Source organism: Symsagittifera roscoffensis, chromosome 1 (assembly GCF_963678635.1).
Source record: "Symsagittifera roscoffensis chromosome 1, txSymRosc1.1, whole genome shotgun sequence".
NCBI lineage: Eukaryota > Metazoa > Xenacoelomorpha > Acoela > Convolutidae > Symsagittifera > Symsagittifera roscoffensis.
In genome coordinates, this window is record NC_087062.1 from 24,934,892 (window position 1) to 24,948,284 (window position 13,393).

Below are 13,393 nucleotides of genomic sequence, written 5' to 3' on the forward strand. Positions count from 1 at the left end.
GAAATTACTTCAGCAATGAACCCCAAGGATTGCGAAAATTCGGCTTCACCCGTCAAAGAAAAATGTAACGGCAGCGAACATTCATCATACGTCTTAGGTCTTAAGTGGAACCATATGAAAGACACATTGGTTGTTAGCAGAGGCGTTGATCGCCCTGTCGATAAGGCAATAACTCAACGAACCGTCTTGACCTCTTCTGGGTTTGACCCTGTTGGGTTAGTAGCTCTATACACAGTTATGGCCCGTCTTTTGCCTAAAGTTATTTGGAAAATCAGTGGCCAAAGGTGGGACGACGAATTGCCGGAAGACTTAAGAATTAACTTTCTCGAGTGGCTCTCCAGTTTCCCTCTCTTAGGGCAATTGACTATTTCCCGCTGTTACTTCACAGAACTTGTGGATCAAGTTGAATTCCAAATGTTCGGTGATAGCTCGCAGGACGTTTCCTGTGCGGTTAGAGATTCAAGCTGCTCTGTTCGCCACACGACTGAAAGATGATATTTACTTTCAGCCCCTACCTTCAGCATTAACCATGTCTACATGTGGAAAGATAGTACTACAGTTTTGCAGTGGCTAATTTCCAGTGACAAATTACCTGTATTCATCGCTAACCGTGTCGGCGAAATGCTCGAATTGACCTATATTGATGAGTGGCACCATGTTCTGAGCGGCGATAATCCAGCTGATACCGGTACGCGGGGAATTTCTTCGGAAGCCCTCAAGGATAGCAGCTGGGTTATTGGTCCAAGCATTCTCAGGACTACTGATTAGCCGTTTATACACGACGAACGTTTGATTAATAAAATTAGTTCGAAGGGTCCTTTTTGTTATGTCGATAATTGCTTGGAGTCGTCATCTTCCTTCGTCAATGATGTCACATCCATCAAACATCCCGAACACGGGTTCAATTGGGAGGGGTTTAACTCCTTTACGTGATATAATAGAGTTGTCGACTTTATGTTGAGTATGCTGCCTTCACATAAGCATTTTTGCGGTAAAGATTTACGGATCACTGACCCCACTGAGCTTGATTTTGCAGAAAACAAACTAATTCAACTTGCTCAGATGGAATCCTTCCCTGTTGAGTTGAAAACACTCATCACTGGCAAACCTATTAGGAATAGTAGTAAAGTTGCCACATACTCTCCATTTATCGGTCCCGCTGGTATCATTTGTTCAACCGGACGGATCATTCGCTTAGTGAATACTGAGTTCGATACTAAGCACCCAATACTACTAGACGCCCGAGATACCCTAGTTCGTTTGTTGGCCCGCAGCCTCCACCATAAGCATTTTCAACAAGGATTAAATTACATGCGCTCTGTTTTCAATTTAAAATATGCAATACTTGGGTTGCATCGGCTACTCCGGTCTATCAAAAACCAATTTGTAATATGCTGTAAACGCAAAGCAAGTTGGATCCAGCCAACTATATCCGATTTACCTGTTGAACGAAAGCAATCACCCTTTAATCATACGGGTGTGGATTACTTTTGTCCGCTTTATGATCCGGTTTGCAGAAGCACTGAAAAAAAGATGAGCCATTTTTTCACTTGCTTTACCACCAGGGCTGTACACCTTGAAAACGTACCATCTCTGGACACTATTTCTTGTGTCATGGGCATTGAACGTTTCATTGCGCGTCGTGGTACACCAAGCACGATCTTGTCGGATAACAGCACGAACTTCGTTTGTGCGGAAAAGGAATTACTTGCCTGCATCAACAGCTTGAATGGCATGGCTACAACCATTTAACTTAACCCGCTAGGCTCACCCATCATGGCGGCTCCTGGGAGCGCCTCGTCCGAAGCATGAAGCGCGTGCTTTACGATATACTAGGCAGTAGGCCAGTCCTCGAAGAGGTGTTCGGAACAACACTCTGCTTAGTTGAGCAGACCACAAACCTCTTTTTACTTGAGACAACATGCCACGAGCTTTTCTTCGCTGTTACTTCGGGAGCACTTCGACCACAGAGAAAAGGTACATGCGAACGCAGTCATAAGCTAACGCTATTTGGTCTCGTTGACTTCGCAAATAAGTTCCCTCACTGACTAAGCGTGTTAAGTGGCACACTCATTCTGACTTCACATTTAAGACAGGCGATCTCGTATTGGTGATTGAGCCCGATAGTCCGCGTGGGTACTACCCTCTCGCCCGAATCGTTAAGCTACATTATGGACAGTACGGTTGAGCACAATCCACCCTTGTTAAGACCGCAACCCATGAAGTCACTCGGCCGACCGTTAAGCTCGCTCGGGTTCTTGCTTCTTCAAGGTGGGAGATTGTCGAAACGCAAGCAAAAACGAGAGTAAGTATAAATGCATATAAACCGAACACGTGCTTGAGTATGATCGGACCAAAACATAACTACACATAAGCACAGTTGGCCGAGCGGCCTATTTGAAATGTACTATATACAGACTTTCCAGTTGGCGCGGGTTCAGATCCTCCCATACGCAGACCTTAAAACATGTAGACCCCAGGGGCTATAGCCTCATTTGACCGTTTTTAATTGTTTTTTTTTTTGTTCTATTTCGGTTCAGCCTTGATTAAGTCTGACCGCCAAAACAAGCAATTTGTCTTAAGGACATTACCGGTTCTTGTGGCTCGCGCCGAAATATTTTCTAATCAGTGCAGATTTTTGAAATTATATCATTTTAAGCTTGACCGAAAATATGATGAAGTTTTGAGTTTCCGAGAGTTTTCCCGATAAATGCTCTTAATAATTCAAGCATTACACTCCTTAATTTTTCCCAACTTACGGAGGTTGAGCGCGCATAACTGAGTGATTTAAGAAAATTTTGTCAAAAATTGCTAGTTCAAAAGTCGAAATTTTTCTGGAGGAAAAACCATCCCGACCACAAATATTCCGTCATTTTTTTTAAATGGTTGGAGAAAAAACAATATATTATCTCAGAAACTATCCAGATTATGATTAAAAATCTTTCGCGCCTTTCACGCCTTGTTGTTTTGCTTGCTTGGTAAAAAACGCTCCTTACAATCAATCAAAGCATACATCGATTGAATAAAAAATAATTGAAATCGTTTTAAAAAATTGATATAAGCAAAAACCAAAAAATAGCCAAAACCAATAATAATTAGGCGTTATTTTTTGGTTCATTGCTTCTATCAATTTAATTTAATGATTTTGGCTATTTTTATTTAATTGATTTATGCTTTGATTGATACCAATGCGCGACAACCAATAAAAAGTAAAATTTTCAGGCGTGAATAAATTCAAAAATTGCAAAAAAAAGTTTCACGCTTTGTTTTGTTTACTTGGTAAAAAACGCTCATTACAATCAATCAGAGCATTATTTTAAAAATCAAATAATTAAATTGAATAAGCAAAAACAAAAAAAATAACCAGATGTTTAGTAATTGACAACATTGCTATTTATGTTATGACGGGTTACTTTAGAAAAAAAACGGAATCTATATATTTTTTAAATTTTGAATTGAAGCTGAATATGGCCCGACACCTAGCTCAAATAATGGAATGGATACCTTATTAACTTGGATCCCAGTTTAAAGGGATCTCAAATAATGGAAAGGATCCCAGTTCACATGTCCATATTTTCCGCTATGAGTGTTATACAAGTTGCTCAAAGCTACGGAAAAAATGTAGTCAGGAACATAGGTTCTTTTTTGTTTAAAAAATTGAACTTGAAATCGTATGGGAAAAGCCACCAGAATCATAGCATCCCTATGGAGTCGAGATTAATGAGCAGAAACAAAAAAAGCAAAAGTTAGTTTTAAAAAAACTTGAAACAATGGTGTTTTTTCTAGCTGTTGGCAAATAATAACGCATTGAAAAAGCAAAACAACTTTTGAATCATCGGAATTTCGTTTTTCCTGCTGTGGAAATTTCGTATCATCATTGAAAAAATTTTTCAAGACCAGAAGTTTTCGAATAATTGGATAATCAGAAAATTTTCAAGGTGCCTCATTCAAAGTAAACAATGAGAATAAGCCGATGTAAGCTATGAAAATTACCGAAAAATTATATAAAAAAGGTCAGGAGTTGTTCAATAATGAATGAGCCATTGATTCATGCGGTTGGCGCAACGGTTGTCGCAATTGATTGATAACTACCCATTGAAATAGTTTTGAAAAATTAAGAAAATACACTAGACCAAATGAGGAATCCCTACAATTGCAAAGCCCTACAGACTGCAATAAACCTATCTCTTTGATTTTACCCCGAAATTTCAGTTCGTTTCCCCAAAAAGTTATTAATCGTAAGCCGAGCCAAAACCAGTCTACACAATCCAGACAAAATCGGGAAACCCCGAAGCTAAACAAGATATCTCAAAGCATTGAGGGAAAAGAATCTAGGAAAAAAATTTTGCCCAAACGTACTTATTTCTAATTCAGTTATTTCATTGTTCTCAAGCTGAACAAAGTAGTCTCCAACTTTTTCTGAATAACAAAAAGGATTGAAATTATGTTTAGATAATGAGAAAATTAACGACAAAATCTAATAGTGTCAACAAAACAAATGTTTTTCATTAGTATTCGAGGAACAAGAAGAACATTGTTCCAGAAAATCAAATTTGGAACAAGAAGAGGAACAAGAAAATCAAGTTTGACTATTGATTTTTTTTTCAAGTTCAGCTCTTTTCTTTTGATCAAAAGAAGACAAAATTCGCTCCTGAGCATCAGGGGCGGATCTAGGATTTTCTTGAGGGGGGGGGGGGGGGGGCGGATTTTCAAAACTTTTTTTAGGTCGACCAAATTGATTTTTTGAGCTCTCTCAAAGCACTGTTTTGTCTCTATTTTGGCCACATTTTCTGCGTCGCAGGCAGAATTTTGAAAAAGAAACAGGCCAAAAAAGCGTTTTTAGGCACCTTTTGGAAAATTTTGATTTAAAAATTGCGTTTTTTCGGAGCGCGCTCCCCCCTCAAAATTAGTATATATTGGCGCCAAAGGCGCCTTTAGAAAAATTTTAAGGTTGGTTGGCCAAAACTGGATTTCTTAAAAGTACCAAAAGGGGGACCCTTTGAGTCGGCACGGGATCGAACCCCTGAGAGGAGGGCGTACCCCCCCGCTCCCGCCCCCTAAATCCACCCCTGCTGAGCATAAAGGGTAACCATTTCACAAAAAACGTGTGATCGATTTATAATTTCCGAAGTAGGTATAGTTTACAAAATTTCAACGGAGTAAATTTTTACTTTTTCATCCAACTTTCTCAAAATGCGTTAATTTTATCAGAAAAATGTCAATCATAAATTATGTCAATCTTAATATTCAAAGAGCGTTTACGCCAGATCTTTCTAGAGTCGGTGAGCTAGGACTCTTTGGTTGCGATGATTGTTTTTTATCTTTCTTTTTTTTTTCAGGAAAATTCTTCAAATTTGCTCAGGCTCAAATTTGAATTTTCGGGGTTTATTTTTGATATCTTTTTTAATTTAGGTTGCGCAAAATAATTCTCAATTAAAACTTTGATTTTTCCGAGGCTATGGTTTCCAAAAACTTTCAAGTAAATTATTTTTTGATTCTAATAATTTGTCCCAGATTGACTAAACATCGCTATTAAAAATTTTAATGAGTTTTTTACAATTTCTTTTAAAAGTATGCTCTAAGAATGTTACAAGATAAGGTCTCGTTTTTCAAAAAAAACGTAAGGTAGTTAGTTTTTTAGAAGAAAGTTGTACGATGAGATTTCTTCCTTCAAATTTTTTCAAAATTTTTGTCTTTCTTGGTATTTACAACCAGTTTGAAAGTTAAAATTTCGCCGCTGTCAAAAAGCACAGAAATGAAAACTCGTAGACCAACAGCTTGGCTTTCACAAATTTGTTCACTACATGCGATTACCGAAGTTACCGCTATATGAGTTTACCAGAAACATAAGTTTTTCCTGTTAGTCAAAAAAATTGTAGATATTGACAAAAAGCCCTCATAAAACACGTCCAAAGCTATATGACTTGACTCGTGAAAATTGATGTTTGTTGTCTGCAAAGATTTTTTTGCTCGAAATTAATTTTTATAGTTTGTTTGGAAAGTTTTTATTTTTAGTGCATACACTAGAATCATTATCTAAAACTTTCATATGCATAATTATGGAAAAACCAAAGTTTCTAAAATTGACTTTTGTCAGTTAATAAAAACGGTATAGAAACAAGTTTAACGTGATTTATTTTTTTTATTTTCGGCAAAAAAAAATGCATAGTTAAAAGATTGGGAGTCACAAAACTGTTTTCACACATTTCAGACAAATTAATGTTAAGAATTTTCAGTCAAAAATACGCCAGACATTTAAGCCGATCAAAAAAAGAAACATTTATTTAATTTTAGTTTAATACATCTGCCACAAACTAGATTACCAACAAACAATGATTCTCCCGCACTATTCTTCTCGTGCCGAGTACGAGCGCAGCGGAGCAAGCGTAAACAACTTGCAATGCTGTTGGTATTCGGTAATTTCGGAAGTATTGGTGCATTGTTCAAATGGCTGAAATGTTTTCGGCCGAAAGGTCGTGGCGCACTTGAAACAAAAATTCCTTTGTTTTTTATTGGGAATTTTGTTATTGTCACTAACAAACACACTTTCGTTTTTAAAGATTTTTTCTTGCTTTTCCTGAGTTTCTCTGCCTAATTTTAATTTTGTTTATACCAGAAGTCAGATGTTTTTCTGTTCTATAATCATATATATTCCCTAGCAGTGTTCTCTTTCGCATTTTTTCCGAGTGTTGTCACTGTGCCATAAGGTGCGGAGCTATCGCTTAGGAAATATCTTCTAGGAACTTTTAAATACTCGGTGACTCGCGTATCGGATCGGGAGTTGAATCATTTAAAATATTTTCAGCATAATGCGGATTTAATACAATTTATTTCTAGAATTTCACTAAACATGTTTAAGTGTTAGTTTAGCGTTTCTAACAAAAAAACACCAACAGTTTTGATTGCAATTAATTGGAATTGACAGAGCTGATTTAAATTAGCCGGACAAAATGAATAAAACGTGAAACTTAAAACGCGTTTTTCTCAAGTTGGGTTGATTTTAGATTTAAAAAATGATGATGACCAATCTTGCCTGAAATTTTAACAACATTAATGTGGTGCAATTTGTTTTGCAAATTTCGAGCTCAAAACTTTGCCCCAAAAACGATCATTTTTGTTTGTTAATTCAATCAAAAACTGCTCCAAAGGTGATTTCTCATTTACTGACAAAACTATATCACTACAAGCCTCTTATGCAGCCCAACAAACTTTAATGGGTATAAAGAGGCATAAGTTGCTCATCCGAAATAGGTCAGTTTTACAATAAAAAACACCAAGTTTTTTTAAATAAAAACATTTCTAAAAACTTTTTACGCCCAATTGAAGCCTTGTTGACTTTTTTGGGCTAGATAAGAACATTTAGGTTTGGAGTAACTTTTGATTTGCTGAACAAAGCAAAAAATGATTGTTTTGGTTGTAAATTTATGGGCCCGAAATTTGCTACTTGAATTGCACCATCTCAATTTTGTTAAAGTTTTAAGCAAGATTGGTTTTCATCATTTTGTCTAAAATGCACCCAATTTGAGAAAAACGCGTCTTAAATTGCATGTTTTTTAAAATTTTGTCCGGATAATTTAAATCAGCACTGTATAACCTACATTGCTTTTTTACAACAACAATTTTTGGCCGGGTAACATTTAAAATTGCTTAAAGGTGCAATAGGCCCCTTTCTACACTAATTTGGAGGCGCAGAAAATGTATGCTAAGCTGGGCATGTCTTTGGTTTTGATGCTGCTAGAAAACACCAAAGCCAGAAAACTGACTGCCTAAATTAAAATTGGCGAAGTTTTTTGATAAAATGCCCCAAAATTCCGTCAAAAAATCCCTGCGCTTGCCAATGTTTGCTTTAGATGTAGAAACACTTTTTTGTTTCCATTTTGAAATTTCCACCTGCTCATTAATTTTATATTTGCAAATTTCTGTGTCGGATGAACTTTGAGCACGCTTTCATTCTGAACAAAAAAGCGTAACCATAATAGCTCGTACCATAATATTTTCCCTTTAAGAAAAAAATTATCTTTAATTATTGGCTCTTGTTCATAAAAACGTAGTCAAAACAAAAATATCAAAACAATGGCAACTTTTAATTCAATTTAAGGCGGACTTACTTACGTCAAAGTTCTCCTAGCAAAAATCGGAAGGAACATTAATAATTAAAGAAAAAATCGTCGCGATTTCTTTATTTTAATTCATTTTAGAACTCAGCAGTGCAAATTTACGAGATCAACAACATACCAAACTTTTCCAAAAAGAAGTCGAAAAACAGCGATAAGAAATCGACAATGGGTTCCAAGACAACAATTCGGAGGGTTCTATCAGTTGTGGGAGTTTGCGTGCAGCTTCTTTTTTTCATCTTCTCCATGTTTTTCTACGTACCCGGCTGGTGGTACATGGACAGGGGCGCAGGCGGGGAGCACGCGGGGGGACTTTACCAGTACTGCTTGAAAATATTGGGGTCTGACTGGACTTGTGGAGAAATAGACAAGGACTTCGCGTGAGTGCGGTTGTCTTAATCTTAGAATAGCAAAATTGTATTCAAAAATGAAATGTATAACAGGTAGTGGGATTTGGATGCAAGCCCAAAATTTGAAAAATGATCACCCATTTTTAAATTTATGTTAACAATTTTACGTCTTTGTTGTCCTACTTCATTTCATCGTTTTGTTCTAACTTATCATTTTTTTCGCCCTTAATCAGCGATAACATTTTATGAATACAAAAAGATAACATTTTAGAAAAGGCAAAACAATGTGGATGGTTGATGTGGTAATTGAAGCAATGAAACCTCTCGATATATTTTGGTTTGAAATAAGCTGTTTTTATAATAACTTACTATTCGATTTTCATTTTCTACTGTGGTTGAGCATCATGTGATCCCGCGCCCTTGTGTTTTAGAGAACGATTTATGGGCCATAAATGGGGTGCATACATCGCCATGAGGGCATTTGCAACTATGGCTCACCTGTTTGGGTTCGCACTCCTTATACTGCTGTATGTCAACATCTGCGTCAAGGTGACCATTTTGACTTTTCTGCGTAAACGTTATCTCTGCTCCTATACTGATACGTCACTCGATGGGCTAAATTGGTCTGAACGTCTTTTAAATAATACGTATAACATTTAAATATTTACTCATCACTGGATTAAGAATAAAACGATTTTCCACAAGGCAACGGACCAATATACTAGCTGTTCAGTTCTTCTTAGGGAACAGCTGTTACACCCTTTCTTAAGTATTACATGCAATTTATTCGGCTGTTGGGTTTCTGGGTCGGGCACTATTGCCTCGCCGTCAAGCGCTCGAGCACAGATCATGTTGGAAGCGTCCGAGCCTCCGACCTGTTTGTCGAACATCCGACCTAGGATCCGTACACTTGGAACGAATCTGAGATAGATCAAATTGCATTTGAAAAACTTTATATCGTCGAGAAATTCAAGAGAGTCGAAACATACCCATTTTTGTTCAAGAAAGTTGAAACATATCTATGCGGGGTCGAACAAACAAATTTTAAAAAAATGTCGGTCGAGAAAGTCGAGAAAGCCGAAACATATCGAACTTCGGTCGAGAAACTCGACACATATCTGAACTGGATCAAACAAAGTCGCAAGTTTTTGTTGGACCGAGAAAGTCGAAACTTACCGAAATTTATCGAGAAGGTCGAAACATACCAATTTTTGGCCGAAAATGTCGAAACTTAAGTCGAGCACCTCGACCCGGGCTGTTTGCTTAGAGGCGGATACGTAACCACTTCACACCGCTACTCAAAAATATAATATGGACATGCTGAAAAAGATATTACAGAAAAATTTTAAAGAAATTCTGAAAAGAAATATGGTAATTTTTGCTGAATGGACTGTTTAACCATTTCTTTCAGCACAAGATTGTCGCCGGAGTGACGATGGTATTGGCCATGGTGGACGTGCTCTTCGTTCTCATAGGATCTGCAGTGGCGTCCGGAACATTCGGCAAAGTCGGCGACGCTGACACAGACACCGCCTATGCTGCGTTCATGGTGTGGATCTCATGGATCTGGAGCATCGCCGTCGGAGGAATATCTGTCGGGATCCTGTTTGTCACTATCAAGGATGATTACTAAGATAAAGAACTAACTCGGTCAAGAACAACTTTTGAATGAATTATGCTGTCAACATCTGTTTTTGCCACCTAACTTTTCAAATAATTTACGATAAAGATATGAGTTATGAGAAACAAGTTATGAGAAACATGTGTTTTCATCATGGTCCAACAGTCTAAAAAGGAAAAAAAGGAACAATCAAGTGGCTTATACATCCACTGTTCGAGAGTTAATCGGCCGAAATTCCATCAGCAGAAAGATAATTAATTATATAATTAATTCATGAAGACATTTTAAATATCAGAAGAAAAGGATCAAATACCAGCTGTTCGTCAATAACGGCGGGAGCACCACTGTCGTGAACCTGCTTATGAACTTCATGCATCTACTGAGAGCCGTCACCCTTGCAATTTCACCGCCCCGCTCCTCAGCTAAATTAGCTAAGAAGCGACGCGGAATACCATTTTTAGCAGACTTTAAAACTTTACTTTGCTTACAAGAGTAATCACTTCACACTTACAAAAAAGAGTTACCATTTATGAGTTTCATGAACAAAAACCAATCGATTACTTTGAAACCAAAAATGGATTATAATCAATTATAATGGATTTTTGAATATTGAAAAAAAAAATCGACTAAAATATCGTCCGTAAAAAATCAATAAAATGCCCTTCTTATGGTTAAATGGGCATTAAAAATCATGTGATCAACTGTACAATCTCCCCCCTAACTGACCTACCGTAGAATGTCCTCCCGAAGCAAGTAATAATTTTGAAATTCAATTCTGCATAAAAAAATCATTTCAAACAAGCGCGCTGAATATGCTGCAAGCTTTTTATCGAATAGCTATTTTATCCTGTTAATAGAGTGAAGTAATAATCATTATTTGTTTTCGATTGATTTTTTGAGTGATTAGATCAATTTATTTGACCTTCGAAGTTAATTTCTGAAAAACCGGTATTTTCTCTCCCCTAAATTGATATGGGGAGGGGGACGATTACATGATTATTCCATTTCTGCTTGAAACACCGTTTCTGGTTCCGATTGATCCTCAATCCAAAACAACCTCCTTGTCGTCGATCAACACGGGCTCGTGTTAGGAAACAATTTCGTGCAAGTCGACGCTGATTCCATAACATCCGTGAGCCTTATACTGCTTTTTTCAAAATCAAGAGATATATTAAACTTTTTGGCCCCACAGCCTCTTCTAATTTTTCTACTGTCCATAACCACCATTAAGTCTGAGTCCGGGTGTTTTGTGATCACTGACTGATCAGTTTTGTTTCAGTTCTTTTCTGCGTATGGAAAATTATCGAGGTCGGTTGCAATTCTTTTGTCAGGTCTAGGTGTAAAAATCGGTCCAATTCTCAATCCTTATTCACCTCATTTTCATTGTTTTTGTCAGGGGCTCGTTTTTATTCACCTCACATGCTGAATTTTTAATCAAAACATTTTTTTTTCAATCGGGGATGCTTCAATTTTCAATCGAGGCGTTGTGTGGTTTCCGTTTTTACTAAGAGCAGCTCGTCTCCTGCTCAATTGGTAAACTCGTTGTCATCCGGCCGGATTGGAATGAACAAATACCAAGTATTTTTATATCTGTTTCTAATGTGAACTTTTATTATTTATCTTATCATAAACCGGACTGATGGCCTTGACTGTTGATAAGCAAGACCACATGGCTGAGCGTTAATGTTCAGTTGAAGTGAATTCATATTTATGTTGAGTTCTTTCTCTCAACCAACATTACTTAGAGATCCTTAGCCAATCTGTTTGGATTCTATAGAGAGTTCATACGTTACGGTATGACATGGCGCAGCCAGCATGATACAAAAACCCGTTGAGTATTTCACCCTTCTGGTGAAGGCATCTTTAGAACCACCACTGGAATGATCAAAGTGGGCGGCAATGATGGAGATGACTGTCTTTTCCAAAGATGGAATAGAGGTAAAAAATTTATTAAGAACGAAACCTCCCGTGCAAGAATGAACGGAACCGACCGACGAGGATGGGATCACTGGAGAAACGGAAGCACAAAAACGTAATAGACACATCATAAATCCAGAAAAACGAGTTGCTTGGGAGAATAATGCGATAAAAAGCAGTGAAAAAGGTGTACTTTGTAACAATGTGAAATGGGATGACGCAGACGCAAAAGTCAGAAGCTATATATTCTAATGTCTTGTAGCAGAAGGGCAGAGACAACTGCAACAAAAGCGACCACCTCTCGATATCCAAACATCAACTGCAAAAGAACTAATGCGAATATTAGAAGAACTATTCGTAATCACACGAGTCATAGATTTCGAAAGGCACAATTTTATCTGTCGGAAACAACAAAAAAATGAGACGTTTCAGCTATTTCATGCGGATCTGGTCGAACTGGCTTCTCGGGCTCTTTGTGGAGAGCGAGAAGATGAATGGGTTCCTGATATTTTTACGGCCCACGTGTCCAACGAAAACATTGCAGAAGAACTGTAGGCAGAAACCAGATCACCACAAGATGCATACGATTATGCAATCAGGTGAAAGAAAGGGATATAACATAGTAAAGCGACGAAAACAAACCCATTTGAAGCTCAAACAACCCCGAACACAGCAATGAAACAAGAACCGATGGGCTACATTCAACCACGCGGGAGAGGTGGTAATCAAAACAAAGCGCACGAAAACAGCCAAAGAGGTCGGGGAAATCTGCGAGGTCGAAACAATTTTCCCGAGGAACCTGCAATCCAAAGGGGCAACAAAACTAACAAACAAATCGAAACGAAACCTGCTATTATTCTGGCAGATAATTTGAATCAAACAATTTGATGTCATGCCCAGCGAAAGACAAAGATTGTACTAAATAAGCCAAACTAAGCCATTTTGCAAAATTATGTAACTGAATAAATGTTAACTACATGCAAGAAACAGGCAGTCAACAAGACAACGAAGAGGAGGATTCCACCACCGCAGAAGACAATAACGACCCAGTGGCCTACGCTGAATTCATGCCGACACACGGTAGGGAGGCCTCAAGATAACCTTACGTGTTGGAGACATCAGAAACATTTGAAATCCGAAACCCAGTTAACATAAAAGAAGATCTCAATGGACATATAGTAAAACTCAAAAAACGCTCAGAAGATGTCTTCGCCATTGCATGTTCTGGAAGCCCATGTCTTTTCTCAACAAAAAAATGGCACAAAGAATATGAAGAAACGATCGTTCCCCAATATTTCAACTCATCCCACCGCAAGATGCAGCCTGGGATGTCGCAGCCTGAAAATTTCTAAGAACTTTGTGTGAGAATCGGGAAATCGAAGAATCACGTA

General features: G+C 37.7%; 3 protein-coding genes across 3 annotated transcripts in view; 2 read left to right on the forward strand and 1 right to left on the reverse strand.

The window, feature by feature from the left end:
• Positions 1-13,393, forward strand: part of LOC134841803 (uncharacterized) — a 302,592-nt gene that overhangs the window by 201,209 nt on the left and 87,990 nt on the right. The gene's annotated exons all lie outside the window — the stretch shown is intronic.
• Positions 1-13,393, reverse strand: part of LOC134841757 (uncharacterized) — a 555,870-nt gene that overhangs the window by 175,068 nt on the left and 367,409 nt on the right. The window lies entirely within an intron of this gene.
• LOC134855906 (uncharacterized) lies at positions 7,944-10,214 on the forward strand. The gene is made up of 3 exons (XM_063872292.1): positions 7,944-8,494; positions 8,896-9,013; positions 9,876-10,214. Exons 1-3 carry the CDS (start codon positions 8,283-8,285, stop codon positions 10,095-10,097), a joined length of 552 nt encoding a protein of 183 aa, XP_063728362.1. The 5' UTR covers positions 7,944-8,282; the 3' UTR covers positions 10,098-10,214.

Bases quoted from the DNA above. Each gene is read 5' to 3' on its own strand.
- LOC134855906 (XM_063872292.1), top strand. From the start codon at position 8,283: ATGGGTTCCAAGACAACAATTCGGAGGGTTCTATCAGTTGTGGGAGTT. The intron at 8,495-8,895 runs GTGAGTGCGGTT...CTTGTGTTTTAG, and splicing joins GAAATAGACAAGGACTTCGC to AGAACGATTTATGGGCCATA. The intron at 9,014-9,875 runs GTGACCATTTTG...CATTTCTTTCAG, and splicing joins ATGTCAACATCTGCGTCAAG to CACAAGATTGTCGCCGGAGT.